This window comes from Lolium rigidum, chromosome 4, assembly GCF_022539505.1.
Source record: "Lolium rigidum isolate FL_2022 chromosome 4, APGP_CSIRO_Lrig_0.1, whole genome shotgun sequence".
NCBI classification, from domain to species: Eukaryota; Viridiplantae; Streptophyta; class Magnoliopsida; order Poales; family Poaceae; genus Lolium; species Lolium rigidum.
In genome coordinates this window covers 140,687,354-140,715,143 of record NC_061511.1, presented here as the reverse complement: position 1 = coordinate 140,715,143, position 27,790 = coordinate 140,687,354, and the positions used below count along the sequence as shown (strand labels likewise).

Genomic DNA, 27,790 nt, shown 5'->3' with positions numbered 1-27,790 from the left:
CCTTGCCCCCTTCTACTCCTGAATAGAATCGAGCTTGCTGGGGACAAGATACCACTAGCCTGCAAGAGCACGAACCGATGATGCTAGAGCAAAGGATTGCGGGGAGCTACGCATAGAGAAGAGGGAGCGGTGAGCGGAGGAATTCCAAGGGTGGGGGTGGGGTGGGAGGAGCTGGCCCAAAGGGCAACATCAGCTAGAGGGGCGAGAGAATCCACGCGGTTTTAAGGCGTTGAAAGAGGAGACTACTATGGGAAGAGAGGTGCGATGGAGAAGACCAAGACCAGCCTATGGTTCAACCAGTTGAACTAAAGGATTTTCAAAGAAAAAAAATGATCAACTTGTTTTTGAACATACGGTTTGCCGCTTGAACAACAGTAACGGGCCAAGCTGCCGTCATAACGCGCGGCAAAACGCTCCAAACTGCAAACGGGCCAAGCTGCCTCGTAACCCGTAAAGCCCAATAAAACACAGAGATATGAGGCCCGGCTCTCCCGCATACGGCTAGAAGCCGAACCCAAGCGCAAAGCAACGATAAAACAAGGTGAGCGCTCCGCATCACACGATTGGTGAGCGAGCGATGCGCGCGAGCGGCGGCGCGAGCCCACGACCCGCACCACCGGAGCGCTCCGCCTCTCCGACCACCACCACCACCAGCACCGCCACCAAACTACCAGTACGCGCCTCCTGCTCCTCCTCCCTCGCCATGCCGCCCCCTCGCCTCGCCCACCTCCGCCGCCTCCTCTCCCTCCACTCCCCGCCTCCCCACCCGCTCGCCCCCAGCCCCGTCCGCCCCCTCCCGCTCCTCCTCCCCCGCGCCATGGCCGGCGCCGCACACGCAGGTAAGCTCGCGAACCGAACCGAACCGAAACCGGGGGCTTCTCTCTGCAGCAGCGTTTGGGTGTGGCGAATGATGCGGCGGTGCGTGGTGGGTGGGCGCAGGTGTGGCGACGGGGTCGGCGGAGTACGAGGAGGTGCTTCGGTGCCTCTCGTCGCTCATCACGCAGAAGGTGCGCGCGGACACGGGCAACCGCGGCAACCAGTGGGAGCTCATGGCCAAGTACCTGCAGGTGGTGTTTCTGCGACGTTGCCTCTTCGATTAGTCCGTGGCTTGCTTAGTTGTTCCTGATTCGGGTTTGGTTGTTCCGCCAGATACTAGAGCTGGAGGAACCGATCGCGCGGCTGAAGGTGGTTCACGTTGCGGGGACCAAAGGGAAGGTGAGTGTGCAGCTGGGCGCTGTCTCATCCTCTCAGGGATGGCTGTGCTACATTACACCGATCTGAACTTATTTGGATGGGTTAGGCGTGCGGTTTCAGTAACATGTTTATTGGTCACCAAGTTCAGCAATAAGCTTAACATAGGATGGACCAAATTTAGCCGTTGTGTGCATTTCGACTTTATTTCCACATGAAACGTTGGACTGCCTGCTTTTGCTCTTTATATGTGTGTTCGGGCCTTCGGGGGAGTGATGTGAGCTGATTTCGAGCGGTTTACTTTAGAAATTTCCATACTCGGTGACGTAGCCTTTGCCTGGGGCCTTGATTTATTATTGAAGTTTAGTGCTTGTAGTTTTGGGAACGTGTGTCGTGTTTTTTAGTTGTTTCTGATAATAGTTTATGACTTAGCGATATCTGACCAATGTAAACAGAACAACACTTTCTGATTGTTCTCGTCCACATTTTCTGAGTCAATCCTTTGTGATATTCTTGCAAAGGTGTTGACAGCTATGTACCTTTTTATTCTTCTATCTGTTAGGGTTCGACATGCACATTTGCCGAGTCAATCCTTCGGTCATGTGGTTTCCGCACTGGACTGTTCACCTCTCCGCACTTGATTGATGTCCGTGAGCGGTTTCGGCTTGATGGGTACTTTTCTATTTGCTATGCTGCTGCATTTGTTTATTTATTTATTTTTGAATGAAACTATTTATTTGCTTCTCATAATGGTATCTTACCCTATTTTATACTTGAGGAGATTTCTGCTGTTCAGTTGATTGAACTTATTTAATTCGTCCTATCACTATGCATCATTGTGCTTACCTATTGTATTTTCTTTCTGGTGAGGTTATAGGCTGGACATTTCAGAAGAAAAGTTTATTAGGTATTTCTGGTGGTGTTGGAACAAATTGAAGGTAAATGTCACCTGTTTTGTTTCATATGGTGGCATTGCAGCTGCATCACTTTGAAGTGAGACTGAAATAAACACTTCTGGAATCTGCATCATTTCCTTCTATGTACGTAGTAGTGTATACTTAGTGATTTCCCTAAAACACCCATTGATGTGGTGAATTTTGTTTACCTTCCAGGTCAAGACTGGTGATGATATTCCAATGCCAGCATACTTTAGGTTCCTTGCACTGTTAGCATTCAAGATTTTTTCTGATGAGCAGGTTAATACTCTGTGAATACTTTACTATCGATAACCTTTCACTCTTGTGTCGTTTTTTTTTTCCTTGTGTGTTGATTTTGAAGACTTTCACACATCTAAAAAGTAGATACTGTGGACGTGCACTCATTCTATATCAGATTAATCTGTACGTTTATGAAAGAAAAGTCGCTTAGCTTCATTGAATCTAACAGGCTGCCACTGCCCACCTCCATAGCAAATTTTTTTATCAGCTTCACTCGAATTATCTGCAGCCTATGCTACTAGCAGATATGTGATATGCATAGTAATTTGAACTATGAAAGGGTGGGTAAGTTTATTTAGAAGCATCGTTATTGTTTAGGTAGATGAGCATGTGTGTACTTCTCAATTATCAGGGCTGCATATGTGATGCTTTTATATAACCTACTCATTTTGTGTGTTTAAGCAGGTGGATGTAGCTGTGCTCGAAGTGGGTTTGGGAGGGAAATATGATGCAACGAATGTGGTGTGTGACATTTCTATTACCATTTTGTATTCAAAAAATGCAGATTTATATGGAAGTGTTTGTATGACATAATTGCCAATCAAAAAGTAAGCTCATGCACCAGCACAAGTTGTCCTTTTGACATAAATATGTCATCTTGACCCTTCTTTTTACGCAATGTCATCATTTTTTTTAACACAACAATGCCATCTTGACATTCTGATTTGAATACTAAGTATCTGTGTTTATACTTTAGTGGCATAAAGGCTGGGCTGAGATCACAGGTGCAAACTATGGTAGAGTGCCTGTACCATAGTTCGTTCATCTATCTACCTACTAAATCTCTAAGCTATTTAGAATCTGTTTGGGGTCCATTCTGAACTTATGTCTCTTTCAACTTTAGCCCACCGAGTTCATCGCCAGCATCTTGACTTTAAAAGACTTAGGAGCATAACATGTGAAAATTGAAAAAATTGCAGGTGAAAGCCCCTGTAGTTTGTGGGATATCTTCCCTTGGATATGATCACATGGAAATTCTTGGTTAGTCATGAAACTGAAAGAAGATGTACCTTTGCACCCATGTAAACTTGTGTCATGCATGCTGCCAATGCTTGTTGTGTGGTCCATGCGCAGGAAATACACTTGGAGAAATTGCTAGGGAGAAGGCTGGAATATTGAAGGTTTCTTTTCGACCTTTTCCTTCAAAATAGTTGTTAAAAAAGCGTATCATGTTTGCTTTGCTCCTATATCATTCAGCTGACAACAGCTGTAACTAAATTTGACTGTCGTTTTGTTCCCGCCTGGCTTTTTTCGTCAACACAGAAAGGAATTCCAGCCTATACAGTTCCACAACCAGCAGAGGCAATGTCTGTACTGAAGCAGAGAGCTTCTGAATTGGGTGTATGTTATACTCTGTGCTACTTTTTTTTTGGTCGCCACCCTGCCTCGCGCACTCTAGTTTTAATGAACTTGACTAGAAATTGGTCCAGTTTTTAATTTATGAAACTTAATCTATTAAAGGTTTCTATCCGAGTAGTCCCACCTTTGGACCCACGACAATTAGAAGATCAACCTCTTGGACTGCATGGTGAGCACCAATACATGAATGCAGGCCTTGCAGTTGCACTGGCTAATACCTGGCTTGAGAAGCAAGGACATTTGGACAGAATACATGTCAAAGATCATGTAAGTACTCCAAACTGTCTTTTACTACTCCCTCTGGCCCAAATTAATTGGCACAGCCATATACTATGTCCAGGACAAGTTTACTCTTGAGCTGCATCAATTAATTTGGGTTGGAAGGAGTACTATCTATTTCCACAAAAGGAAAGTTAGGATCAATTATAATTTTACTATGAGTGCAGGGTACCTTGCCAGATCAGTTCATCAAAGGGCTATCAATTGCTTGTTTGCACGGCAGAGCACAGATTGTCCCGGATCCACAAGTGAACTCAGAATGTAAGGATACAAGTTGTCCCCTAGTTTTCTATTTGGATGGGGCACATAGCCCAGAAAGTATGGAAATATGCGCAAAGTGGTTTACCCATGTTACAGAAAAGGATATAACACAACCAGGTCCTTTGGAGCAGCCTCGCAGTAGCAGCAAATCTAAGAAGGTATGTTATCCCTTGCAGTGGTAACCTTTCTGATTAAACTAAATTGACTCTATCTCTTATTCACATTCTCTTGGTCCTTCTAGTTTCTCCTGTTCAATTGCATGTCTGTAAGAGATCCTCAGAGATTGCTTCCACGTCTTCTAGATACATGCGCTCAAAAAGGTATGCCAGTCGAATTCTCTGTTGATGTGTTGATAATGATCTTGAGCAATGTAATGATTTCGTTTTGTAGTTACTCATCATGTTTGGAGGAAACAAATTTCTCCTAGAACAATTGTTCTCTTCGATTTCCGCTTCCACTAGAACAATTGTTTTAGCTACGGCTTTTGTAAACAGCCTTGCATTTGTTTTCTTGGAATTAATTAAATGGGCAGAGTGCCTGCATTTCATCTCAAAGATAAAGTTGTTCATTTTCGTGTTATGTATTTCGTTAATGCCTTGAATGGTTGAATGAACCAGCATCCAGTTGAGGACTCTGTAAAGTCGCTTGCATTTTTTAAAGTTCAAAATTAAGAATACATTTGACTATCTGTATTGTAGACCCTTTCATTGGTCTTCTGTAATGATCAGTTATTCTGCACAGGTCTTCACTTTGATCAGGCCTTATTTGTGCCAAACGAATCGCAGTACACCAAGCTTGGTTCCCATGCATCACCACCTTCAGGGCGAGAGCAGATTGATTTGTCATGGCAATTGTCGCTCCAAACGGTTTGGGAAAACCTACTTCATGGAGAGAAAGGTATTCTAGAATTCATCACACTTAGTTCTGAGTTATACTGTCAGTCGACCATTGAATTGGGGATGATTGATGCACTCGAATGGGAACGATGCAGGTCTAAATGGCCCAAGTTCAAGCGGGACTAGTTTAGTTTTTGAATCCCTTCCATCGGCAATTAAATGGCTAAGGAAAACTTCTCGAGAAAACCAATCTACTTCATGCCAGGTGAAAACTTTAGATATTTGTTTTCAGTAATGTTCTCTGAAATGCTTCGTACCATTACTACATCATATCATGTGACTTTGAATATTTCACCCATCCTGCCATCCATAACTTGCTACCCTCCTGTGGGCATTGTAGAATCCATAATTATTACATACTCTCTCCGTTCCGTATTAGATGTCGCTGATCTAGTGCAAATTTGTACTAAATCAACGACACCTAATATGGAACAGAAGGAGTACCTTTTACATCATTTGTGCATGTACATAGTCATCAGTCTTTTTTGGCATATACTCCTTCCTTCCAAATTTATAGCCCCCTTGTATTTTTAGATCCTCAATTTGACCAATGAAATATGTGTGATATGCCACAACGTATATCACTGGGTTCTTATTCTAAAGAAGTTTCTAGGTACATTTTGTGTGGCATATAAATCTTTTTTTGTTGGTCAAATTAAGGACCTATAAATACGTGTGTGCCTTACAGATTTTGAAGGAGTGAGTATAATTCTTCCACCTTTTCAATTCATATTCATTTGTTTGCTTATTTCCTCCGGCTCTGCTATTCCATGATACTAGTTGATACCCCGCGCGTTGCTGCGGGAATTAATTGAAATATATTTGGATGATATTTGGTTTAAAAGGGTCACTTTTGAAAACAGAATAAAATGAAGGAAGAAAAACGAATGATATAATATGAGAACATAAAAAGGAAATAGTTAATGTTAATTATATTTGATAATTATATCGTTACAAAATATGCATTGAATATAAGTAGCATAATACATGACAAGTTTATTTAGAGGTTTTAGGGTGAGTGCCTTTTTCGTCGAGGACAATATGGACATACTGGGTTCCTTTCTTCTTGTACTCGAATATGTTTTTGGCAACCTTGAATGGGTGTTCCTCGGGAAGCTTTGTGGTGTTGTATTTGCATGGAACCCTGCTTTTCAAAGTGATACACATGGACAGTTCTGCATTATTCTTCATCTCTGAAATAGCTTCCATATACCTGTTGTGAGTTTCTCTGGCTGAATGAGCTGATGAGGGTGGCAGAGTAATTTTTGGGTGCATCAGCTTGAATCCTGCAGAAAATGGTCATGTAGTGTTAAATAAGGTAAGCCTGTGAAGCTGAAAAATCAAATAAAAATTGATGTAGTACCCATATTGCTGACTTCCTGTAGATTCTCCCTGTATTTCCAATAGAAAGAAGTCTGCAAACAATGATGATGACTTTGTAGGGGTACAATGTTTGGGGTGGTTTATATAGGTATTGTGCATTGAGGAAAAAAAATATCTATATGAAAGTGTTTTAATAACTATTATTTGTGTAATGAATGTGTAGAGACTAACAATAGCACTAAAGTAGTAAACATTCAAGTTGTTACTTTAGGTACTAACATGGTGCATGCCTGTACGATCTCATGGAATTTTTTAGAATAACAATGAGAGGGAAGAATAAGAGAACACTTGAGTACTGCAAACATATGGTATTGTACTGTAAAATATGACCAAAGAAGTGATCTGAGAGCGTGATATCCTTCTTTAAAAAAATTGCAAGCCAGCACAGGAACATAACATATTTTAATGATTATTAATTTTCCTAGCCATGAGATGCATACACCGTTGACTTTGGATGAAAAGATGGATGAAGAAACCATGTTCTCTAGGTATAACTAACACTTGATTGTTTGGATAAAGTTTTAAAAAAGCAAAGGCACCAACGTATGGAAAGAATATGTACCAGCAGGACTCCGTGAATATGGTCATATACAGCAGGGAATGACCAACACCGGCTGTTTCTGTGTCCAAGTGATTCAGCAGCTGAGGAATTAAAAAGTGAACTATTATTAAATCATGTATCTGTAGGAAGTTGGGTAAAGCAAACAAAAATCGAAAATTAGAAATAAAACTGATAAAGAAAGGATATAAATAAATTTGATTTAGAAAACATGTTTCTCCAATATCCTTATCTAACATGACGGAAAGGAGCAAGATGTCCTTATTTCTGTAGCTCTAATTTAGACTCTAACCATCCTAAATCGCACATGGTACTGATGCACTAATGCTGATAAAACATAAAAGAACTGATATGATGAAACATAAAAGTTAAGCACATGAATGTAAGACATTACCAAAAGGAGTAGTCTGTGTCCAAATGGAGCTGTCAGAGCGACGAAGGATCGAGAGTCCGAGAACAATTGCTTCGTTGTTCAAGACGCTCCGTTAATCATCTGATGTGCTAGTGCCAACAGAGGAAACATAGGAGTGCCTCACCAGTGTCAATACCTCACCTGTACTTGAGGAAGATGGTGGAGGAGGAGGTGAGAGCTTAAATAGGGGAAATCTTCGCGAATTCACGTCTGCCGCCATCAGTTTCCGTTTCTCGCGGAGATCGCGGGGGAGAGGAAGAGAAGGGTGCATCACGAGATTAATGGTGAAGAGGGAGTGGGAGGCGGTGGGGCGAGATCCGTTCGGTGTCTGTTGATGTGATGGAGAAGAGGAACAGTGCTCGGTTGGTCCGTCACATTTTTTTTAGCAGATCGTCACACCTTGATCTGCCTGGTTCACCCCGTGAGAATGAAGGGGAGAAGTGGCCTTGTGAGGATTGGGCTGGACGTGGGCCAAAGCTACGAAAGACAAGGCAGTGTTGAGAGATGTGTTGCGACCAGAGTGTAGTCTGCAACGTAGGATTGCAATCCAATGGATGAAATAGGGTGATGTGGCTTCACCAGATTTCAGCTTGCAAACATTAAATGCATTTTAGTGGGGATGAACTTTATAGATATTATAGATGTCCTTCCATTTAATGCTTTGGTTTGCTTTATATTTGTTCTGGTCTGCTAATCCATGACTAAGGATATTTCTTATGCTTATTATATTTCTTACTACCTCTGTCCATAAATAGATGCCAAAAGTTTGTTTAAATTTGAATGTATCTAGTCACGATTTAGTGTATAGATACATCCAACTTTGAATAAATCTTTGGCGTCTATTTATGGACGGAGGGAGTATTTTGCAAGTTGCAACTGCTTTCCTACTCAAGACTTATACATTTGTTTGTACTTTGAATCAGGTCTTGGTTACTGGCTCCCTGCATCTTGTTGGTGATGTCTTAAGATTGATCAAGACCTGATTCTCCCTGCAGCTCGTTGGTGATGTCTTAAGATTGCTCAAGAAGTAAATTTAGTTGGAATACATAGTTCAGACTGAAGTGTCTGCTTACTACAGCATCATACACTGAAGCCTATTGTTATTTATAATTGGCATCTGAATGGGATACTTGAAGGGTCTTCTTAGATATGGACTAGCGCAAACATGTTGTACTGCTTCATTTTGTGTTTCTGTCTTAGGCAATTGTACGCCACTGTAGCCTACTTTTGTTCACATGTTGAGTTGTTGTCACCCAATTTTGGAATGTACAAACAACAAATGATGTGATATGAACCTTGCCATTTTTCAAACTTGGAATGACAAAAAAAATCCAACCTATTGATTTTTCAAAAGTGTTGTGGCAATTCTGAATACCCTTCATATTGGCATCCCCTGTTGGAAGATAGAGAAATAGACTGACAAATTTTCAGGTAGTTATCCTGCACATCCATCAATCATCATAATGTTACTTTTCACTGAAGCAGGACTGACATGTCACTCTTTTGCAGAACTAATTCTTGGGACTGAAGCTAGATCAAAGGTAATCCTGATTGCCGGACTTGTCGATCTGAGGAAACAGGGATTTCATGCCAGGTGATAGATCAAAAGTAGGTACATAATGTGAATTCTACGTGGTTGTTTCAACACTGTTTCTCCTGTTCATAGACTACTATAGTTACTAGCAGTTTAACTTGTTTAGATTGTTCCAGGAGCCAATTTTGTTCGTGTGCCTTAAATTTGTTTTATAAGCTTCTCGTTTCATCCTTCCATTGCTTGTGAAAAGCTGCTTGTGTTCAAGGTCACACTTCAAGGCCAAACAAGGTCTTTGCTTTTATTCATTGTATATTGAAGTGCACGTTATTTAATATGCATTCATCATATATGTTGTAAATGAGCATGTGTTTTGTGAGTGTATCAAGAATGCATGTGGGTCCTTTTGGGTGCACTAAGAATAGATTGATCAGTTTCTTCCTCCAAGAAAAGTTTGACTGACAGATAACACCGCCTTTTAATTTCGTGATACTTCTGCAGATGTATAAGACTATTGTTAGTAATTACAGTAGTTATCATTGGAAGCTAAATATAGCTGAACACTTTGTATTGGAGAATAACCACAAATTTTAGAACCATGTGAGGAGTAATCTCCAAAGTTAGCATTATGACGTGGCATATCCATTCACATCTCTGACCTTTTCCTCTGGCTTGGTGCTGGAGCCTAGCCTTTTTTCGTCTCCCGAACCTTCTGCCTTTCCCAAATCCAGTTTCAGGCATTGTATTTAAAGCCTTCGAGTGCATCTTGATCGCACCCTCTTTGGCTTTCATCTGCTTCTATTTGGTTGCAGATCGAGAGCCGAAGACAGGTGATCTTGAGAGCATTAGAAGGCTTGCGCCAGACAATTCTTAATAGCAACTGAGTGGCATATTTTGCTAGGCTTTACCCCCAAGAATATCAAGATGACATTCTCTGGCACACAGGACAAGTGCAAGGCTTGTGACAAGACCGTTCATTTCATTGACCTCCTTACCGTGGATAGCATTCCCTACCACAAGTCCTGCTTCAAATGTAGCCATTGCAAAGGCACCCTTTCGGTAATGCCCTCTTGTCGATGTTCGCACTCAGACGCATCAGTTTCTCACACCCATTGCTCTATGATTTGAACTTACAGATGTGCAACTACTCCTCCATGGATGGAGTTCTTTACTGCAAGACTCATTTTGAGCAGCTTTTCAAGGAAACAGGCACCTTCAACAAAAAATTCCCCACATGTAAGTTTGTCCTGCATCGTTCTTCCTCTGTTGTTTTTGCAATCGCAACAGGAATCTCATTACAGTATACTTGTTTTTTTTTTCAGGTGCCAAGGCAAACAATGAGCAGGTACTGCATTCTCGCCATCTATTTTATTCGATTAATCTTCATAGTTTTTTAGCCTTTTCTCTATAAAAGTACTCCCGCCTTCCTAAAATATAAGAAGTTTTGGTAGTTCAGTTTAAACGCATAAAATGGAAGTCCAAAGACGTCTTATATTTTGGAAGAGGAGTGGTTTTTCTAGATATTCTGTGGGCCACGCTTATATTTGTGGTGAAAAGATTATGAAAAAATGGGCTTCCTGGTACCTGTAATGTATATTGTTGCCTGATAGGTTATCCTTGCTATTGCTTAAATGTTTCATGCAGTACAATAAGCAACACCATGCTTCCCGAATTTGTCACAGATTGCAGCTCATAAATCGTTTTTGTTTAATTTTCTACAGTCTAAGGTACCAAACAAGTTATCTTCTGTGTTCTGTGGAACTCAGGACAAGTGTGCTGCCTGCAAGAAGACTGTGTACCCATTGGAGAAGGTAAACAATTCCCTTTCTCCAACTATCAGGGCAATTGATTGACTTGTTCATATTTCAACTTTTGACTAACAAAACTCGAGTACCAATAGAATGCATATGCAATGTGTGTACGTACCATTCCGGTTGTTGATGAAATTACCCACATGTATGTATTATTTTCCTTGAATTCCAGATGCGAAAGAAAGCATGTCTGATAATTCCAAAATCCATTTGCAGATGACCTTGGAGGGCGAGCCCTACCACAAGACCTGCTTCAAGTGCGCCCACGGCGGCTGCCTCCTGACGACCGCCTCCTACGCGTCCCTCAACGGGATCCTGTACTGCCAGCACCACTTCTGGCAGCTGTTCAAGGAGACGGGCAGCTACGACAACTTGCTCAAGCCTGCCGCCTCGGCCAAGAACAACGAAGAACCGGAGGCCACCAAGGAAGAGGTGTCGCCCGAGGACCAGCCGCTGGAAGCCGTAGAGGATCAGGAGCACTCTTAAGAACTTACACGTGAACAGTTACATGAACCTACACGTTTATGTTCCCCAGTACGTCCCCACGTTGATGTTGCTGTTGTGTATTGCTGTTGCTGTCCATCTTTTTTCTTTCATCTCATCGAGACACGCAGTTCTGGTACACGTCTTTTCGTCTTGGCTATTGCAATCCTGAATTCTGTATCCATCTTCTCATGTATGAGAGCAGAATTTCCACGTGTTTGGCCTAATTCAAGTCCTGAACATTCGCCATCCTCTGCTCTTCTGCAGTATCGTAACGTGCCGATTTTTTATTCCTTTTCCCGTAACAGTCAGGAGACGTATGAGTGTCAAAGAAACAACCTCCGAAGGTCAGAACAAAAAGGAGAGTTGCACGTACCGAGAGATGTAAACTGGCACTCCACTCTGATGGGTTCCTTGTAGTATCAGATAGGTTGCGCGTGGTTGCTACTTGCTACCATGCTAACCTCTCATCGGAATACTCCTACTCGTCATGTTGAAACTATAACAGCGATGTCTTTTATCCTCCCAAAAAGGAAAGCGTTGTCTTTCAACTAGTGATTGTGCACATGCAAAGCATGCTTGGAGTGATAAACTAAAGAAAACATATACGTACTAGCAGAAAACGAAATTTAAACATATTGATTGTCTTTTTAGTTTCATCGAACTTAAACTCTGCTTGGAGCTCAAGCACATGCTGTCACCTCAATTAATTGCGGGCAAAGTAATATGAAATCTCAGCAAAATGTTACCTAAACTATTATCGTTTTAAAAAATATGTCTTGTATTAGGGATGGAGCCAGGATCGAAACATGAGGGGGGCGAACTGTGTTGTGAACTTCATGAGGAGGACAGACATGGATAAATCACCATGAAAAATCAGTTTAAGTGCTTACTATTCTTCACAAGGCCCCCCCTCGTCCCCCCTTGTCTCCGTCCCTGCTTGTATAAAAAATATATACTATGTAAAGACATGTGCAACCAAGCGAAGGAGCCTGGGAGCACCGAGCGCGGCAAGACGTGTTGTAAATGTAACAAGGAGACTAGAACGGGTAAAAAGTTTACAACGAATTCCTACCCCTTATTTGTTTGTATATTTGTGATATTACTTATCCGGTTTAAATTCCGTGCTATATTTTACCTCAAAAATCAAAATTGTTACATCATGTCAAGTTTTAGTCTATATAAGAATTTTCCGCATTTAACCGATTGGGCACACTTGTTAGACCAACATGGTTAGTACTATAACTAAGATTCCTACTCGGAGGATGACTTGATAGACCAACATTTGGGTGTGTGTTGATGAGGGAGCCTATCCCATGGTTTGGATATGCGTCTAAACGTGCAGATGGAGATTCTGTTGGACACTCGTACTATGGAATTGCATGCTCTAGCTAGCTCAACCAAAGACCGATCTGTTGGAAGAGATTAGGCAATTATATTCAACACCTCCCCTCAAGTCTAGGCCGGTGGGACTTTTTTCTAGATCTCGCACAGGTTTTAGACGTGTATCGTTAGATTTTTTTTAGGGAGACCGTAAATATTTATTTTAAATACTGCGTTGGCTAGGATTTAAACTTAGGACCTTATGTTAAATGTAGATGGGCTGCAGCCCAGTAAGGCAGCCCATATAGTCTACAATTCCTGAAATCTCAAGGCCCATCACGTTGGCAGCATGGGACAGCCTTGGGGGACAAAGTTTAGTCCCACATTGCTAGTTGGGAGAGAGTTGGAGTGGTATATAAGGGCTGCTGTTCTAGTCATTCCAAGTGAGTGAGAATAGAAGAAGCCCTCGCGCACTCCTCCTCCTCCGCCCGCCCGTCTTGGCACGTCACGACACGTCACGCACGTCGCGTTTCGTGACTCGAGTTCGAGTTCGAGACACACTCAAGGAAGCCTAAATTTTTGCTTGGTGCACCAACTGTGTTGGGTACGTGTCGACCTGCATGTGCATGCTCGCCGCGTGTCCCTGGCTTCCTACGCGTGTCAACGCGGGCGGGTCGGCTTCCTCTCAGGCTATACAAGGAGACCGATCAGATCTGGAAACAGTGCTCTTAGATCTCTCTCTCTCTCGCGAAGTTCCTTTTCTTTGTGCTACTCTCTAGTCTTCCCCATCCCGGCGGCTGCGTGCACGGCCGTCCGGGAGAGCGAGGCCTCCGAAACCCCGTCCGTTGAGATCCTGCACCGGGAGACGGGCGATAAGGTTTTGGGGAGCGTCTCGGCGCGGCCGCTCGGCTGCTTGTTCGTCTTCTTCATCGACGGTTCGGCTGCTTCATCGACGAGAACCGACTACACCATGGGCGACATCAACAACTCCCATGGTGGTGGTGGTGCTTGCTTGGTGCGACCTTCCCGGTCGCGATGTACGTGCTTTTCCTCTCCTACCTTGCACTCGCTACTTGTTCCATGTTCGGATCCGATGCATGAGCTTAGTCGATGTGTATGGTTAAGTATGCTTGTGCATCTGTAATCTTGCTTTCGGTAATTAAACTCACATGGAAATTGCCTAATAATCCAACAATCCAAAAACCTTATATGCTTAGGCAATTTTCACCGTCTGGTTTTGCTGCTGCGCTTAAACCGAGCCCGTTTACGGGTTCTCATTTCAAGAGATGGCAGAGTAAGACCCTCTTGTGGCTCACTTCTATGGGTGTGCACCGAGTTGCGGAAGGTATTCCCAGAGGTCCGCTTACTCCTGAAGAGGATAAAGCGTTCGGGGATGCCACCGTAATCTTTGTGGGTGCCGTCCTAAGTGTGCTTGGAGACAAGTTGGTTGATGCTTATCTGCACATCCGAAATGGGAAGGAACTGTGGGATGCACTAGACGCTAAGTTTGGTGCTGCCGATGCTGGAGGTGAAGCTGTATGCTATGGAGCAGTTCAATGACTACGAGAATGGTTGAGAACCGATCCGTAGTAGAACAGGCTCATGAGATACGAGATCATGGCAAAGGAACTCGAGCTTCTCAAGTGTGTGCTACCGGACAAGTTTGTCGCGGGATGCATTGTCGCTAAGCTTCCCCTTCATGGAGGAACTTTGCCACTTCCACGAAACATCGAGGCATGAGTTTTATGTTGAGAATATCATGGGCTCTCTGGATGTTGAGGAGAAGGCGAGGGCAAAAGACAAACACACTGGAGGAACCGAGGGACGTTCTGCTGCCAATATGGTGCAGAAAAATGCCCACAAGTCCAAGGGAAAGAACAAGGGAGTCTCCCAGACTACCAACTTCAAGAAGAAGGGGAAAACGGAGAAGAAAGATCCTTCTTGGGTGTGTGGCGAGACGGCCCATTGGGCCAATCGTTGTCCACAACGCAAAGGAAAGAAATGTCGAGCTTGGACGAGACTCAAATTCAGTCGGCATGGTCATTGGCAACACGAGAGGAAGGAACTACGGGGTATGGTAATATGTTACCTCTTGTTCTTTCGGTGTTTCAGCCCACGGAATGGTGGGTTGATACAAGTGCTAATGTTCATGTGTGTCTTGACATCTCCATGTTTACCTCTTATCGGGCCCGAGGTTCCTCGGTAATGATGGGGAATGGGTTACATGCTACTTGTTCGTGGTGTTGGCACGGTAGATCCGAAGTTTACTTCGGAAAGATCGTGCAACTGAAGAACGTGCTGCATGTCCCTTCTATCAAGAAGAATCTCGTTAGTGGCTCCCGTCTTATGAAAGATGGGTTTAAGTTGGTGTTTGAGTCCAATAAAGTTGTACTTGTCTAAGTATGGAACTTTTGTTGGAAAGGGATATGAATGTGAGGGAATGTTGCGTTTCTCTCTAGAAGACTTCGTGATAATGTTGTGAACCATGTAAGCACTAGTGTTAATGAAACTAATGTTTGGCATTCACGACTTTGTCATGTTAATTTCGGTTGTATGACGCGGCTTGCTGATATGAGTTTAATTCCGAAATTCACCTTTGTCAAAGGCTCTAAGTGCCATGCTTGTGTGCAAGCAAAGCAGCCTCACAAGCCTCACAAGCCTGCGAAGGAAAGAAACTTGGCACCACTAGAGCTCATACATTCAGATCTATGTGAGATGAATGGTGAGTTGACAAGAGGTGGAAAGAAATTTTTCATGACTTTGATTGATGATTCCACTAGGTACTTGTTATGTGTATCTCCTCAAAACTAAAGATGAGGCTCTTGATTTCTTTAAAATCTATAAAGCTGAAGTTGAGAATCAACTTGAAAGAAAGATAAAAAGGGTTCGGTCCGATCGTGGTGGAGAGTACTTTTCTAATGAGTTCAATTTATTACGTGCGGAACATGGTATAATCCATGAGAGGACGCCTCCCAATTCCCCACAATCCAATGGGATTGCGGAAAGGAAAAACCGTACTCTAACAGATTTGGTTAACGCCATGTTAGATGTTTCGGGTTTATCCAAGGAATGGTGGGGGGAGGCTATATTGACTTCGTGTCATGTCCTAAACCGTGTTCCAACCAAGAATAAAGAGATTACCCCTTATGAGGAATGGGAAAAGAAAAGACCAACACTCTCCTACCTACGAACTTGGGGTCTGTTTGGCTAAAGTGAATTTGCCAATCACCAAAAAGCGAAAGCTTGGACCAAAAACCGTGGATTGTGTCTTTCTTGGCTATGCTGCCCATAGCATTGCTTATAGATTTCTTGTGGTGAAATCTGGAGTGGACGACATGAATGTTGGCACCATCTTTGAATCAAGAGATGCTACATTCTTTGAGGATATATTTCCTATGAGAGATATGCATGGCATGTCTAGTTGGGAATCTGATCCAATACATGAAACTCCTATGGAGTCTGATGATGAATACGATGATGAGAGTTCAGATTCGATGAAGATAACAATGAAGCTCCCACAAGGAGTAAGAGACAAAGGACTTGCAAAGTCTTTTGGTAATGATTTCATTGTGTATCTTGTGGATGATACTCCCACTACCATTTCAGAAGCCCTCGTATCTCCTGATGCAGACTACTGGAAGGAAGCGGTTCAAAGCGAGATGGATTCCATCTTAGCTAATGGAACGTGGGAGTTATCAGAGCGTCCTTATGGGTGCAAACCTGTAGGATGTAAATGGGTATTTAAGAAGAAGCTTCGAGCTGATGGTACTATTGAGAAGTACAAGGCTCGGCTTGTAGCCAAAGGCTATACCCAAAAGGAAGGCGAAGATTTCTTCGATACCTACTCACCTGTGGCGAGATTGACCACCATTCGAGTACTACTTTCATTGGCTGCCTCACACGGTCTTCTCGTTCATCAAATGGACGTTAAGACGGCTTTCCTAAATGGAGAGTTGGACGAGGAAATTTACATGGAACAGACTCGATGGTTTTGTACTACAAGGTCAAGAAAGAAAGGTGTGTAAATTAAAGAAATCTTTGTATGGTCTCAAACAAGCACCCAAACAATGGCATGAGAAGTTCGAAAGAACTTTGACATCTGTGGGCTTTGTTGTTAATGAAGCCGACAAATGTGTGTACTACCGCCATGGTGGGGGTGAGGGAGTTGTCCTATGCTTGTATGTGGATGACATACTAATTTTGGGGACAAGTCTCAAAGTGATTGAGGAGGTAAAAACCTTCTTATCTCAGTGTTTCGAGATGAAAGATCTTGGAGAAGCTGATGTTATATTGAACATCAAGTTATTGAGAGATGGGAATAATGGGATTACTCTTGTGCAATCTCATTATGTTGAGAAGGTGTTGAGCAGATTTGGCTATGCTGATTGCAAATCTTCTCTCACACCTTATGATCCTAGTGTCTTGCTTCGAAAGAATGAAAAGGCAACTAAAGATCAATTAAGATACTCTCAAATCATTGGTTCACTCATGTATTTAGCTTGCGCTACGAGGCTCGATATCTCGTTTGCTGTATGCAAACTTAGCCGGTTTGTGGCCAACCCGGGAGATGATCATTGGCATGCTCTTGAGAGAGTGATGCACTATCTAAAGGGAACCATGAGTTATGGAATTCATTATACCGGGTATCCAAGAGGACTTGAAGGGTATAGTGATTCCAATTGGATTTACGATGCTAAAATGAAAGCCACAAGTGGATATGTTTTCACTCTTGGTGGTGGCGCTGTTTCTGGAAGTCTTGCAAGCGAGACCATCTTAACGAGGTCAACTATGGAAGCAGAACTCACGGCATTAGATACGGCTACTCGTCGAAGCGGAATGGCTTCGTGAGCTCTTGATGGACTTGCCTATGGTTGAAAAACCAATACCGGCTATCCTCATGAGCTGTGATAATCAAGCTGTGATTGTCAAAGTGAAAAGTTCTAAGGATAATATGAAAAGTTCCAAACATATCAAGAGGAGATTGAAGTCCGTCGAGAAAGCGAAGAACTCCGGAGTGATAGCATTGGATTATGTCCAAAGTGCTAAAAATCCGGCGAGATCCTTTCACAAAAGGACTATCAAGAAACATGATAGACCTTGCATCGAGGGAGATGGGTTTGAGACCCACTTGAGTTGCCGAGGGGGTAACCCAACCTATGTGATCGGAAATTCCGTGAAGTAGGACACGGGAAAACAAACCGGAGTAAGCTGAGTTGAGAGAAAATTTAATACTCCCACTCACTTGCAGATGCAATTCTCTCATAGCTATCGTAAGGCGGAGTTGACAATGTCTTAATGTGTTACGAGCGGCTCTTGATGAGCGAAGACGCCGTCCTACGGGCGATCTTTTGAAGAACACACCTATACGAGCGACACTGCTGGTCATAGTGTGGGAGATTTGGGTGAATCTCTAGTAAGCTCATGAAGGGCCGAGGAGTATGACTTATAAGCTCCACCCGAGGGGAAGGCTAAGGTAGCCTAGTACCGTGCCGGCATTGAGCGAAACTTGCTGCACAAAGACTGACAATTCAAGGCATAGTCCATTGTTCAGTTGTAGTCAAGCGTAGCACCTTGCCTAAGTGGAAGTTCAACTTAACAGTCACCACCGAAGTGCAGGTATATTAAACAGTAAATGGAACTAATGTGTCATCTGATGTGCATATGAGATCTGGTGGGGGATTGTTAAATGTAGATGGGCTGCAGCCCAGTAAGGCAGCCCATATAGTCTACAATTCCTGAAATCTCAACGCCCATCACGTTGGCAGCATGGGACAGCCTTGGGGGACAAAGTTTAGTCCCACATTGCTAGTTGGGAGAGAGTTGGAGTGGTATATAAGGGCTGCTGTTCTAGTCATTCCAAGTGAGTGAGAATAGAAGAAGCCCTCGCGCACTCCTCCTCCTCCGCCCGCCCGTCTCGGCACGTCACGACACGTCACGCACGTCGCGTTTCGTGACTCGAGTTCGAGTTCGAGACACACTCAAGGAAGCCTAAATTTTTGCTTGGTGCACCAACTGTGTTGGGTACGTGTCGACCTGCATGTGCATGCTCGCCGCGTGTCCCTGGCTTCCTACGCGTGTCAACGCGGGCGGGTCGGCTTCCTCTCAGGCTATACAAGGAGACCGATCAGATCTGGAAACAGTGCTCTTAGATCTCTCTCTCTCGCGAAGTTCCTTTTGCTGTGCTACTCTCTAGTCTTCCCCATCCCGGCGACTGCGTGCACAGCCGTCCGGGAGAGCAGGCCTCCGAAACCCCGTCCGTTGAGATCCTGCACCGGGAGACGGGCGATAAGCTTTTGGGGAGCGTCTCGGCGCGGCTCGCCATTGCTTGTTCGTCTTCTTCATCGACGGTTCGGCTGCTTCATCGACGGAACCGACTACACCATGAGCGACATCAACAACTCCCATGGTGGTGGTGCTCGCTGCTCGGTGCGACCTTCCCGGTCGCGATGTACGTGCTTTTCCTCTCCTACCTTGCACTGCTACTTGTTCCATGTTCAGATCTGATGCATGAGCTTAGTCTGATGTGTATGGTTAAGTATGCTTGTGCATCTGTAATCTTGCTTTCGGTAATTAAACTCACATGGAAATTGCCTAATAATCCAACACCTTATAGCCCTGATACCATGTGAAATTGCATGTTCTAGCCAATTCAACCAAAAGACCGATCTATTGGAAGAGACTAGGAAATTATATTCAACACAGATGAGAATGATTTCCAGGCTCTTTGATTCGTTGGACATTTTTCTTATGTGCACCATTTGATTCGTTGGAATCCTTAGGAATGTACTCCGTATATGATTATTTTCTATAGGATTGCATTGCACCGTGCTTTGGAGAAAAAATTTCCTCCACTCAACCCTCATTTACAATTCCTTCGTTTATTTTTTCTTGGGAGTCAAACGCTAGCTGAAGGAGTTTTCATATAGATTTCAAGTCCTGATAGAATTCAACCGGACATTCACATTTTAGTGCTGCAGATTTTCCTATTCCTGAGTTCTTCGTTAAATCAAACAGGCTCTCCATTCCAGCTACGCTGACCCGGAGCCGGAGGAAGGGAGTAGGAGTACGAGGTTAGCAAACGCATCACGCAGAAGCAACCAGATATCTGGCAGAGAAAGAAGCTCGGAAAAATGGGTTACCACTGCCACTCAGTCAGGCAGATCTACGGCGGATCTCGGAAAAGTGGACGTGACGGAGAGCTCGGAGACACGGCAGCAGGGTGACGTCGCGGAGAGGGACGGCTGAGGCGGGCAGTCGCTCGCCGCGGAGAGCAGGAGAATAGTGAGCCTTTCGCCGGCCGTCCGCGCGCGTGGGCGCAAAGAAAGGGGGGCAAAAGCAGCAGCTAGCAACGCATATTCGCGCCCCCACTTGCCGGAGCGCGGTCGGCGTCCGGAAAAAAGCCGCGTTCGCCGCACGCTCCGCGGCGGTCTCCGGCGACGGGGCGATCGCCGGAAAGTTTCCGGGGTTCCAGACCTGCTGGAGATTAAGGTTAATTAACCCAGGGTCTCTGGCTGCTTGTCCAGCGTCGGTCGAGGTTATCTGTGGCGTGCGGCAACCTTGTTCAGGCGATCCGTTCATTCACCGGCTCCGTTGACCTGCCAGACGTGGCGAGTGGACCCTCTCCACGACACGAACCTGCAGAAAACCTGTTTATAAATTTACAAAAATTCGCAAACGATACCCTGTTACATTCAGCGTCGCCTAAGCAATTCCTTCCTTCCCGTAATAGTCCCAGGCCAATTAAACCTCCCAGCGAGGCAGGCAGGCGGTACTTAACGACGCCACCGGCACGCACTAGGCTCCTCTTCGTCCACTTCGCCCGGTCGAGGTGGGTGCGAGGCGCCCATGTCCGACACCCCCTCGATTCCCGACCCCGCGCGTCGCCGGAGCAGCCCGCCGGCTCGCTCCCCGCCTCGATCTCCTCCTTCCCCTCCTCCGCCAGAGACGGCCGCGCTAGCTGGTGGCGCCCAGGGTTCATCCTCCCCTCGGAGATCCGTCCGGGTAATGATACTTCTCTCTCCCTCCTTGGTGTCCCTGGACCCGATCGAGTCCGCGCTCCGCTGATCCGCGCCTAGGGGAGCCGATCCGAGCCGTGCCCGTCGCGGGTAGGGCTCCGCGTCCGGTTACTACCGGTGCTGGATCAAGCCGTGAGATGAATTCCCTACTGTTTGGTCGCGCAATTTTGGGGCCGATACGGCTGTGCCCGTGAGTTCCCGCGGGTGTGGTGGACGCCTGGTGGTCACGGATTGTCTCTGGAGAGTATATTCGAACATTGGAAGGGGAGCGGAACTGTTCGGGATTCATGTTCATGCCTGTCGGCTGGGCGCGTATCGGTTCGGGGATCCTTCCGTTGGATGTATCGCTAGAGAATGATACTATCACCTAGTATTATTTTTCTAATTTCTGCTCCTGGCGTAGGAATTCTCTTTATGTGTGTTCCTCGGATAGTCGGATGTCATGCTTTAGTCATCCATTGTTAGGCTGCTCTGCTTTGTACCGTAAGTTAGGGCGGCTAACCTGTCAGGCGCATGGAATGTTAAGTTGGTATTGCGCTTATAGGGTCTTGTGTAGTTGTGTCCGGGGGACGTTGTAGATCATCGTCAGAGAAGCTTTGCGTTAGTGGCAAAACGGATTGCTGCTTACTACGAGATCAGTGGCGGTAGATTCGACCTTTTCGAAATAATTGCCCCCCTTCTCTATGAAGATATTTCTAGCTTGTAGTAGTACTTCTTCTCGGCTGTGAATGAATAAGAAATTCTAGCTGGGTGCATTTCCTTCCCCTTCCGTAGCCACTGACTTTGTTAAGTAGGCAGCTCCTATTACTTCTGCATGAATTCGGGCCGTCAGCTTTGTTGTTTCGTTTCAGTTTCCGTGGCCAAACAATGTTAGTCAGCAGAGGGATATTTAAGCTGGCTGTCTACTTTGCTGCTTCAGTGCACATTTCCCGTTTCGCTACTTGAGAAGGCTGTATTCTCTTGTGAGCCGATCTCTCTTGTTAGTTTTTTTTTGGTTTGTTTGTAGGATTGGTAAATAAAGCTGCACCTTCTCTCCTTACTCTGTACGCACTTGTTCTACTGCATAATATAGTCTACTGGGTTAGACGTATTTGATGGATGGGAGCCCAGTTAATTTTATTTTGGATTCATATTTATTTGTTGGCTAGTATGGTGTGGATCAAGGATAGCTGATAAGCTGAATGCCTTAATTGTTCATGCCATGTCAAACTCTGTTACTTCTATGAAGCAAATGGTTGGCCTTAGGTAATCCTGAAATCCAGAACACTTGCAATTATTGAATGAAATATGTATGGTTTGTAGCAATGTGGTAGACAGATACTATCAAGATGGGTAGAGTCGGTCGAAAATTGGTCAATTGATGCCTCAAATTGTAGCAATATAGGAAAGTCCAACTTGAATCAGTATTCATCGAGTCACCATATGTCACTTTTTATTCCATCTCCTTATGTACATAATATATTATGTATATCTTTTAAAAAGGAAGTAGATGTTAAAAATGTAAATTCAGTGCAAAAGGAAACTAACTTGAGTATGTTATGTCTGACCTCCCCGAATCCAAATCCAAGACGCTTTACTGGTTCAACACTTTTTATAGTATTGAGTACTATCATGGGAAAAAGTTAAATCTTAGCTGCCTACGGTGGAAAAGGGAGGCAGATGACATGGCCAACAACACTGAATTTTTATACCTAAAAGTAAGCAACCTTCTAGACCCCCTCAATCTAATCTGCAACCAAAACAACAAGTACGACAAACACAGTTTTAGCACATTTGCTGTTCAAATCAATACAAATTACGCTACCAAGATTGCTCCCGATCGTTGCTGCTTCGATCTGATCATTGAGAAAATCACCGCCTGAACCCTCTTGCATCAGTGAGCCGTGGCCGTCGCCATCGCTATGGTGAGAAAAGAGAATAGGGGAGCTTACCGCGCCATACACCATTGTGGTCGTCTGCTCCTTACCCATCCATGCACGGGACACCTCTCCTTCCTTGGCGCCATCCGCCGCCAATTCCAGCTGCCTGCCCGCCCATTCATGTGACTGCCACTTCCTGCCTCATCAGTCTGGACCGGTGGTGCTCTCGAGAAGAACTTGTGGGAAAAGGGGGAGATGGAGGATAATAAACAGCCGGCAAACCATAATAGCCAATCGGCTGGACGCATCATCAACAGTTAAAATGCTCCTGGTCCCTTCATTTCGCCTTCTTTACTGGGATTAGGGGAAGCACGAAACGACGGGCGGTGGCCAAATGACTTCTCGGTTTTGGGGCTTAGTGCTTGTTCCTTGCAGCCCAAATAGAGTTAAGGGGGGGGGGGGAGCTATATAGTCACAGATCACCAGCCCAAATTAGCAGATACGTGCGGTGCACTACTGCCATGCAGCAGTTTGGCCTAACTTGAACGGTTGTAGTCTCCATGTGGATTGGTTAGTGAATGCACCGAACAGAACATGTTTGACAAAACATTCTGAGATGGCAGATGTGCTGATGTAGATAGCCTACATGTGGAGAGAAATAAGGTAGTGAGGGGCTCCTATTTAGATATCGATAGTCACGGCTCCACTAACTATACATACATTGGTAACACACAGCCCAATTTTTCATTGGTGACACTGAAGTCGTGAGTCCACCAACTATTATGGTATGGATCTACCAGTAGTGCAATAGGTAGTTGCCTCCTTCCTGGAAGTAACAAGACTGGTTGTTGCAGTGGCCTGGGAATAGTAGAATAGACTTGGTTTGGCAGAGAAGCTGATTATTGCTGTTAAACACCTAAGTATCTGAGTCTTCTCAGAAATCAGAAGTAATCCTTCAACTGGGATTGGTTTAGCCCTGTAGTAATCTTTGTGGATTTTTAGTAGATCTTTTTATATCATCTTTAGAAGGGATTCAACACCTGAGATCCAATGTGAGCCAATTGCTTGTCATAAATTAGTCGGCTCATGTTGTATGTAGTACTTGCCATATTTGTATGGATGTTGAGGATCACCATATTTCAGCTCACTAGCTATTGCATCAATCGCAACGAGTTAGTTCACTCATTCGTATGTCCTAATTATTTCCGATTTCCTGTTGGTTTTTGTGAACTTACTCATTTCATTGTATCATGAGTGTACTCATTCATACTGTTCGGGGACACTCATGGTTGGGCTCAAATGTTTGTATTACTGTCATGTACATGACAGAAGTCCGGTTGATTAATTGGATTTTCACTAACTGGTGTGTTTTTGTTAACTTGCAGGATTTGATCATAATGGGAGAGAACAAATCGATGGGAAAAATATGGGAGGACATGGAAACTGATGTCCTCGTGAAGATATTTAAGGAGTTAAACTTGGTTGAGCTGTCACCAGTGTCTCAAGTTTGTCGCTCATGGCGTTTAGCCTGTTCAGATCCGCTTATATGGGGCACCCTTGACTTTGGGCTGCTAATATCCAACTTCATTCAAACAAGAGCATCTCCATATATTTGGGTTGATGATAGATCTGACAAGAGACTTTCAAAAATACTACGGTTGGCAATGGCAATTAGCCGTGGAAATGTTAATTGTATGATATTCCATTACAATCTGTACATGAAAGATGAACACCTGAATTATATCTCACAAAGGTAACTACTATTTGCTAGCTACTATTATGTTTTATGATTGTTTTGTTTCTGTATTCGTACATGTTGTATGACATGTAGCTCTGTATTGAATCTGACATTCAGCTCATTAGTCAAGGTTTTGTGTGCAGATATATTGTAGCGGTCGGTTTAATGACCTTTGTAATTAAAGCAACCTTAAGACATTATATTTGCAACAAAATTACCTTTAATCTGCATGTCATGCACTATCAGTTTTACACACTAGGATATCTGCTAGTATATAATAGTCATTCAATCCATTCAATCTATTGTAGGTCCAAGGAATGTTGTTTGAAGACTTTTTAAGTCGAATGGATTCTTGTTCTTGGTATCTTTGCTCATATCTTGACAATGTTCTTGACACTTATGTTTATGATGTGTTATTGTCCTCTGTGATGAACAGGTCTCCTCACCTAAAACGACTGGTTATGCCAGCATGGAACCGCATTTCAAAAGATGGAATATGCATGGCTATTCAAAGATGGGAGGAACTAGAGTCCTTAACTATGCCTTCCATTGGTTATCCTCCATATATCATGGAGGAGTTAGCCAAGAAATGCAAGAACTTTAAAGAACTCAAGGTCATGGGTTCATTTGATCTCCTATTTGCTTCAGCAGTTACCACCTACCTTCCAAAGCTGAAAGTCTTGAGCCTCCGTTGCTCAAAAGTGACAATGGGTGCCCTGCTATGTGTTCTTAACTCGATGGAACATCTTGAGGTTCTCAATATTTCCCACTGCTTGCTGTTTGAGATCGCGACGAATGGGCGGAGGCAAGTGATTCATGAGCTAGATAACAACACTCTTGAGAGAGCTTCCCAGTTGCGGGAGTTCCACCACTGCCAGAGCAGACAATGCGTCGCATGTCAGCGGATGATGCTGGATGATGGTATCTTGCGGTGGTACAGATATGAGGATTGGTTTTGGCGGCGGGATGAGGTGAGCTCGCTTGATCTGAAGGACTATGGGAGGCTGTTTGGTGCACAGTGTGAGATGTTGACATCGGTTGATTAGATGCTAATTGAGAAATAAAACCTACCTCCTCGTTTTAGACGCTTGTGATGACGAGCCAGTCATTCATATAGCCAAGAATCGTTAAGCTGTAACCGTAGAGAAATAATGGTACTCCATAATAATAATGTGCATGCATGGTGGTGTGGGTAGCTTATCTTGTAAATTGATGGATATTCTGTCTTTGTTTGAAGGTGTTGTGCATCTCTATGGGGCCCAGAATGTAAAACTCAGAACCATATGCTTTCAATTGATGTTTGTGTTGGACTTGGATTTAGGGTGTTGCTTTTGGGGAGTTGGCTATTTATTCCCAGGTGGGCTGTGTTGGAAAATAACCCCGAGATGGTTGTGTCCTTTTCTTGAAAATTTCCTGTGAAATTGATGTGCTCCAACTGGTCCTACTTCCTATGGGGCCTTTGTTGAGTCGAAGATTTTTCTTCGGATTGTTTTTATTGTTTGAGCTAGATTCCTATTGTCTGGCAGCATGTCGTGATCTTTCTACCTGCTTTCTGTCCGAGGCTATGACAATGGAGCTATTGAATTGTGATATCTTACACTAATGAGATGTCATCCTGCTTTCGGAAATTAAATAAATGAGAAAATTGCCATCGCTATCAATAAGCTAGAAATACAGCAGTTCCTTTAAAACACACAAAAGCATGGTTGATAGTCATTGAGGAAAGGGAGGAGCAACACTGCAACAGAGCTTCCTGGCGGGCGTAACCTAGTTTCTTTTCGTTCTGGTATGTGTTGACTACAGCCGTTGGCCAACAGTTCACCTTCAGTACCGATCTGAAGATACAATGCTATCGTGAGGTTTCATGTTACACTCAGTGTTTATGTAAAAAAAGTTAAGAATCGCTCGTGATTTTTTTGTCTTCCTATTATTTCGTAAGCGCTCAACTCATGCATTATTCACTCATGGAGAAATAGAAGTTACTCCATCTGTTTGAAAACAAATATATTTCTTCTCCACATAGCAACATTTGTTTTCGATGTAAACCACATGTACTTTTGTATTCTAAGATACTGCGCATTGCATATTAGTTCTTTCTAAGTCCAACTTTGTAAAATTTGATCAAGCTTATAGAAAATTTAGTATCTACCATATTAAATATATATGCACACTATACAAACATATTTTATGATGGCCAAAGATGGTGATATTTTTTCTATAAAATCGGTCAAATTTCAGAAAGTTTAAGTTAGACCGAAACAATGCACTATATTGTACTCCCTCTAGCCGGTTTTAATCGACGCGGAGCGTAGCTAGCTACATTCTAGCTAAAGGCGGTGTCGGACGTCAATTATATCCGATTAGAGGTACTTCCTACGATCCATATTACTTGGTGCTAAAATAAATATATCTACAACTAAAATGTGTCTAGATAAATCTACTATATTAGCGTCAAGTAATACGAATCGGATGGCAATAAATAGAGGGAGTAACTTGGATGATTTATGGTAAGAGGGGCCACATGAAGAAACAAAAACCTTTTTGTCCCTCACATTCTTGCCTTTGACTACATTCTTGTTTTTAAACACATAATTGAACACATCATGTTACAAAAAGGGTACGAACGCACAATTTACCGTGGTGCACATGTTGAATTTTCCAACTTCTTTTGAACTTACAGATCCTAGTACTTCGTCGCTATTGGGATGGGAAAATACTTAGAGCATCTCTAGTCGTGTTCCCAAACCGTCCCCAAAACTCGCCGGATCTATCGTTTGGGAGACGTGTTTTATTCATGCCGCGTTTGGGGGACGTCGCTCCCCAGTCGCGTCCCCCAAACAAAATTTCGGAAATTTAAAACTTGAGCGAAATTCGATTAAATTCATCCAAACTTAGCATATATTACATAGATTCGAACGAGATTCGACTAAATTTAAACTAAACCTAATCTAGAAGTACTTGCGGCGGCCGGAGGCGTCGTAGTACTGGTGGAAGTTGTACATGTCGTCGGTGACGACCTCCTGCTTGACGCGCTCATCGGGCTCGTCGACGGGCTCGTCCTTCACCAGGCCGCTTGGTCCTGTCTCGTGGTCGTCGGTGAGCTCCACGAGCGGCTTGCCGGAGTCGCGGATGGACATGGCGATCGCCGTGTCAAGGTCGCCCCTCCAGGCGTCCTTGTCGTTCAGCGACACCAAGAACGCCGCTCGCAGCCCTGGGTAGTCCTCGGGGTCGTCGCTGCTGGCGATGAGGCGCTGCTGCTGCTCGTACTCCGCCAGCAGCGCTGCCTGCGACGCTTCCTCCGATTCCTCCTTCACCTCCGGCTTCGGGATGAGGAGGGCGCCGCCCCGCCTCTCTTGCTAGCGCCGGCTGCCGCTGCCGCTGCCGCCTCGCCTCGGATTGACGGGCGTCGCCGGCTCCTTCTTCACGCGATTGGGGACGGTGTAGGGCACCGAGCGGTACGACGAGGACGGCGT

At 44.1% G+C, this 27,790-nt stretch overlaps 3 protein-coding genes across 6 annotated transcripts; all 3 read left to right on the top strand.

The window, feature by feature from the left end:
• The first annotated feature begins 573 nt into the window (after positions 1-573).
• Positions 574-8,868, top strand: LOC124705829 (folylpolyglutamate synthase-like). The gene is made up of 16 exons (XM_047237520.1): positions 574-839; positions 940-1,067; positions 1,150-1,215; positions 1,754-1,863; positions 2,069-2,129; positions 2,304-2,387; positions 2,814-2,870; positions 3,329-3,389; positions 3,483-3,529; positions 3,672-3,749; positions 3,870-4,034; positions 4,214-4,465; positions 4,549-4,627; positions 5,049-5,204; positions 5,299-5,408; positions 8,481-8,868. Exons 1-16 carry the CDS (start codon positions 578-580, stop codon positions 8,538-8,540), a joined length of 1,776 nt encoding a protein of 591 aa, XP_047093476.1. The 5' UTR covers positions 574-577; the 3' UTR covers positions 8,541-8,868.
• A 92-nt stretch (positions 8,869-8,960) lies between these two features.
• Positions 8,961-11,609, top strand: LOC124705830 (LIM domain-containing protein PLIM2b-like). Of its 4 annotated transcripts, none has more exons than XM_047237521.1 (7): positions 8,961-8,988; positions 9,067-9,151; positions 9,990-10,147; positions 10,225-10,324; positions 10,411-10,433; positions 10,810-10,899; positions 11,116-11,609. In XM_047237521.1, the coding sequence occupies exons 2-7, from the start codon at positions 9,145-9,147 to the stop codon at positions 11,383-11,385; spliced, it is 648 nt and encodes a 215-aa protein (XP_047093477.1). In that variant the 5' UTR covers positions 8,961-8,988; positions 9,067-9,144; the 3' UTR covers positions 11,386-11,609. The 4 variants fall into 4 exon arrangements, with proteins under 4 accessions (XP_047093477.1, XP_047093480.1, XP_047093479.1 ...); XM_047237524.1 differs by having other exon boundaries at positions 8,979-8,988; positions 9,067-9,165; positions 10,034-10,147; XM_047237523.1 differs by lacking the exon at positions 8,961-8,988 and having other exon boundaries at positions 9,067-9,165.
• An 8,967-nt stretch (positions 11,610-20,576) lies between these two features.
• On the top strand, positions 20,577-25,637 carry LOC124705828 (F-box/LRR-repeat protein At3g48880-like). The gene is made up of 3 exons (XM_047237519.1): positions 20,577-20,706; positions 23,965-24,332; positions 24,754-25,637. Exons 2-3 carry the CDS (start codon positions 23,977-23,979, stop codon positions 25,361-25,363), a joined length of 966 nt encoding a protein of 321 aa, XP_047093475.1. The 5' UTR covers positions 20,577-20,706; positions 23,965-23,976; the 3' UTR covers positions 25,364-25,637.
• The last annotated feature ends 2,153 nt before the right edge of the window (positions 25,638-27,790 follow it).

Excerpts from the sequence above, each read along its gene's own strand:
- LOC124705829 (XM_047237520.1), top strand. The coding sequence starts at position 578 with ATGCGCGCGAGCGGCGGCGCGAGCCCACGACCCGCACCACCGGAGCGC. Across the intron at positions 2,130-2,303 it reads GGTGTTGGAACAAATTGAAG|GTCAAGACTGGTGATGATAT; the intron begins GTAAATGTCACC and ends TTTACCTTCCAG. Across the intron at positions 2,388-2,813 it reads AGATTTTTTCTGATGAGCAG|GTGGATGTAGCTGTGCTCGA; the intron begins GTTAATACTCTG and ends GTGTTTAAGCAG.
- LOC124705830 (XM_047237521.1), top strand. Across the intron at positions 10,434-10,809 it reads CCAAGGCAAACAATGAGCAG|TCTAAGGTACCAAACAAGTT; the intron begins GTACTGCATTCT and ends AATTTTCTACAG. Across the intron at positions 10,900-11,115 it reads CTGTGTACCCATTGGAGAAG|ATGACCTTGGAGGGCGAGCC; the intron begins GTAAACAATTCC and ends ATCCATTTGCAG.
- LOC124705828 (XM_047237519.1), top strand. The coding sequence starts at position 23,977 with ATGGGAGAGAACAAATCGATGGGAAAAATATGGGAGGACATGGAAACT. Across the intron at positions 24,333-24,753 it reads CTGAATTATATCTCACAAAG|GTCTCCTCACCTAAAACGAC; the intron begins GTAACTACTATT and ends TGTGATGAACAG.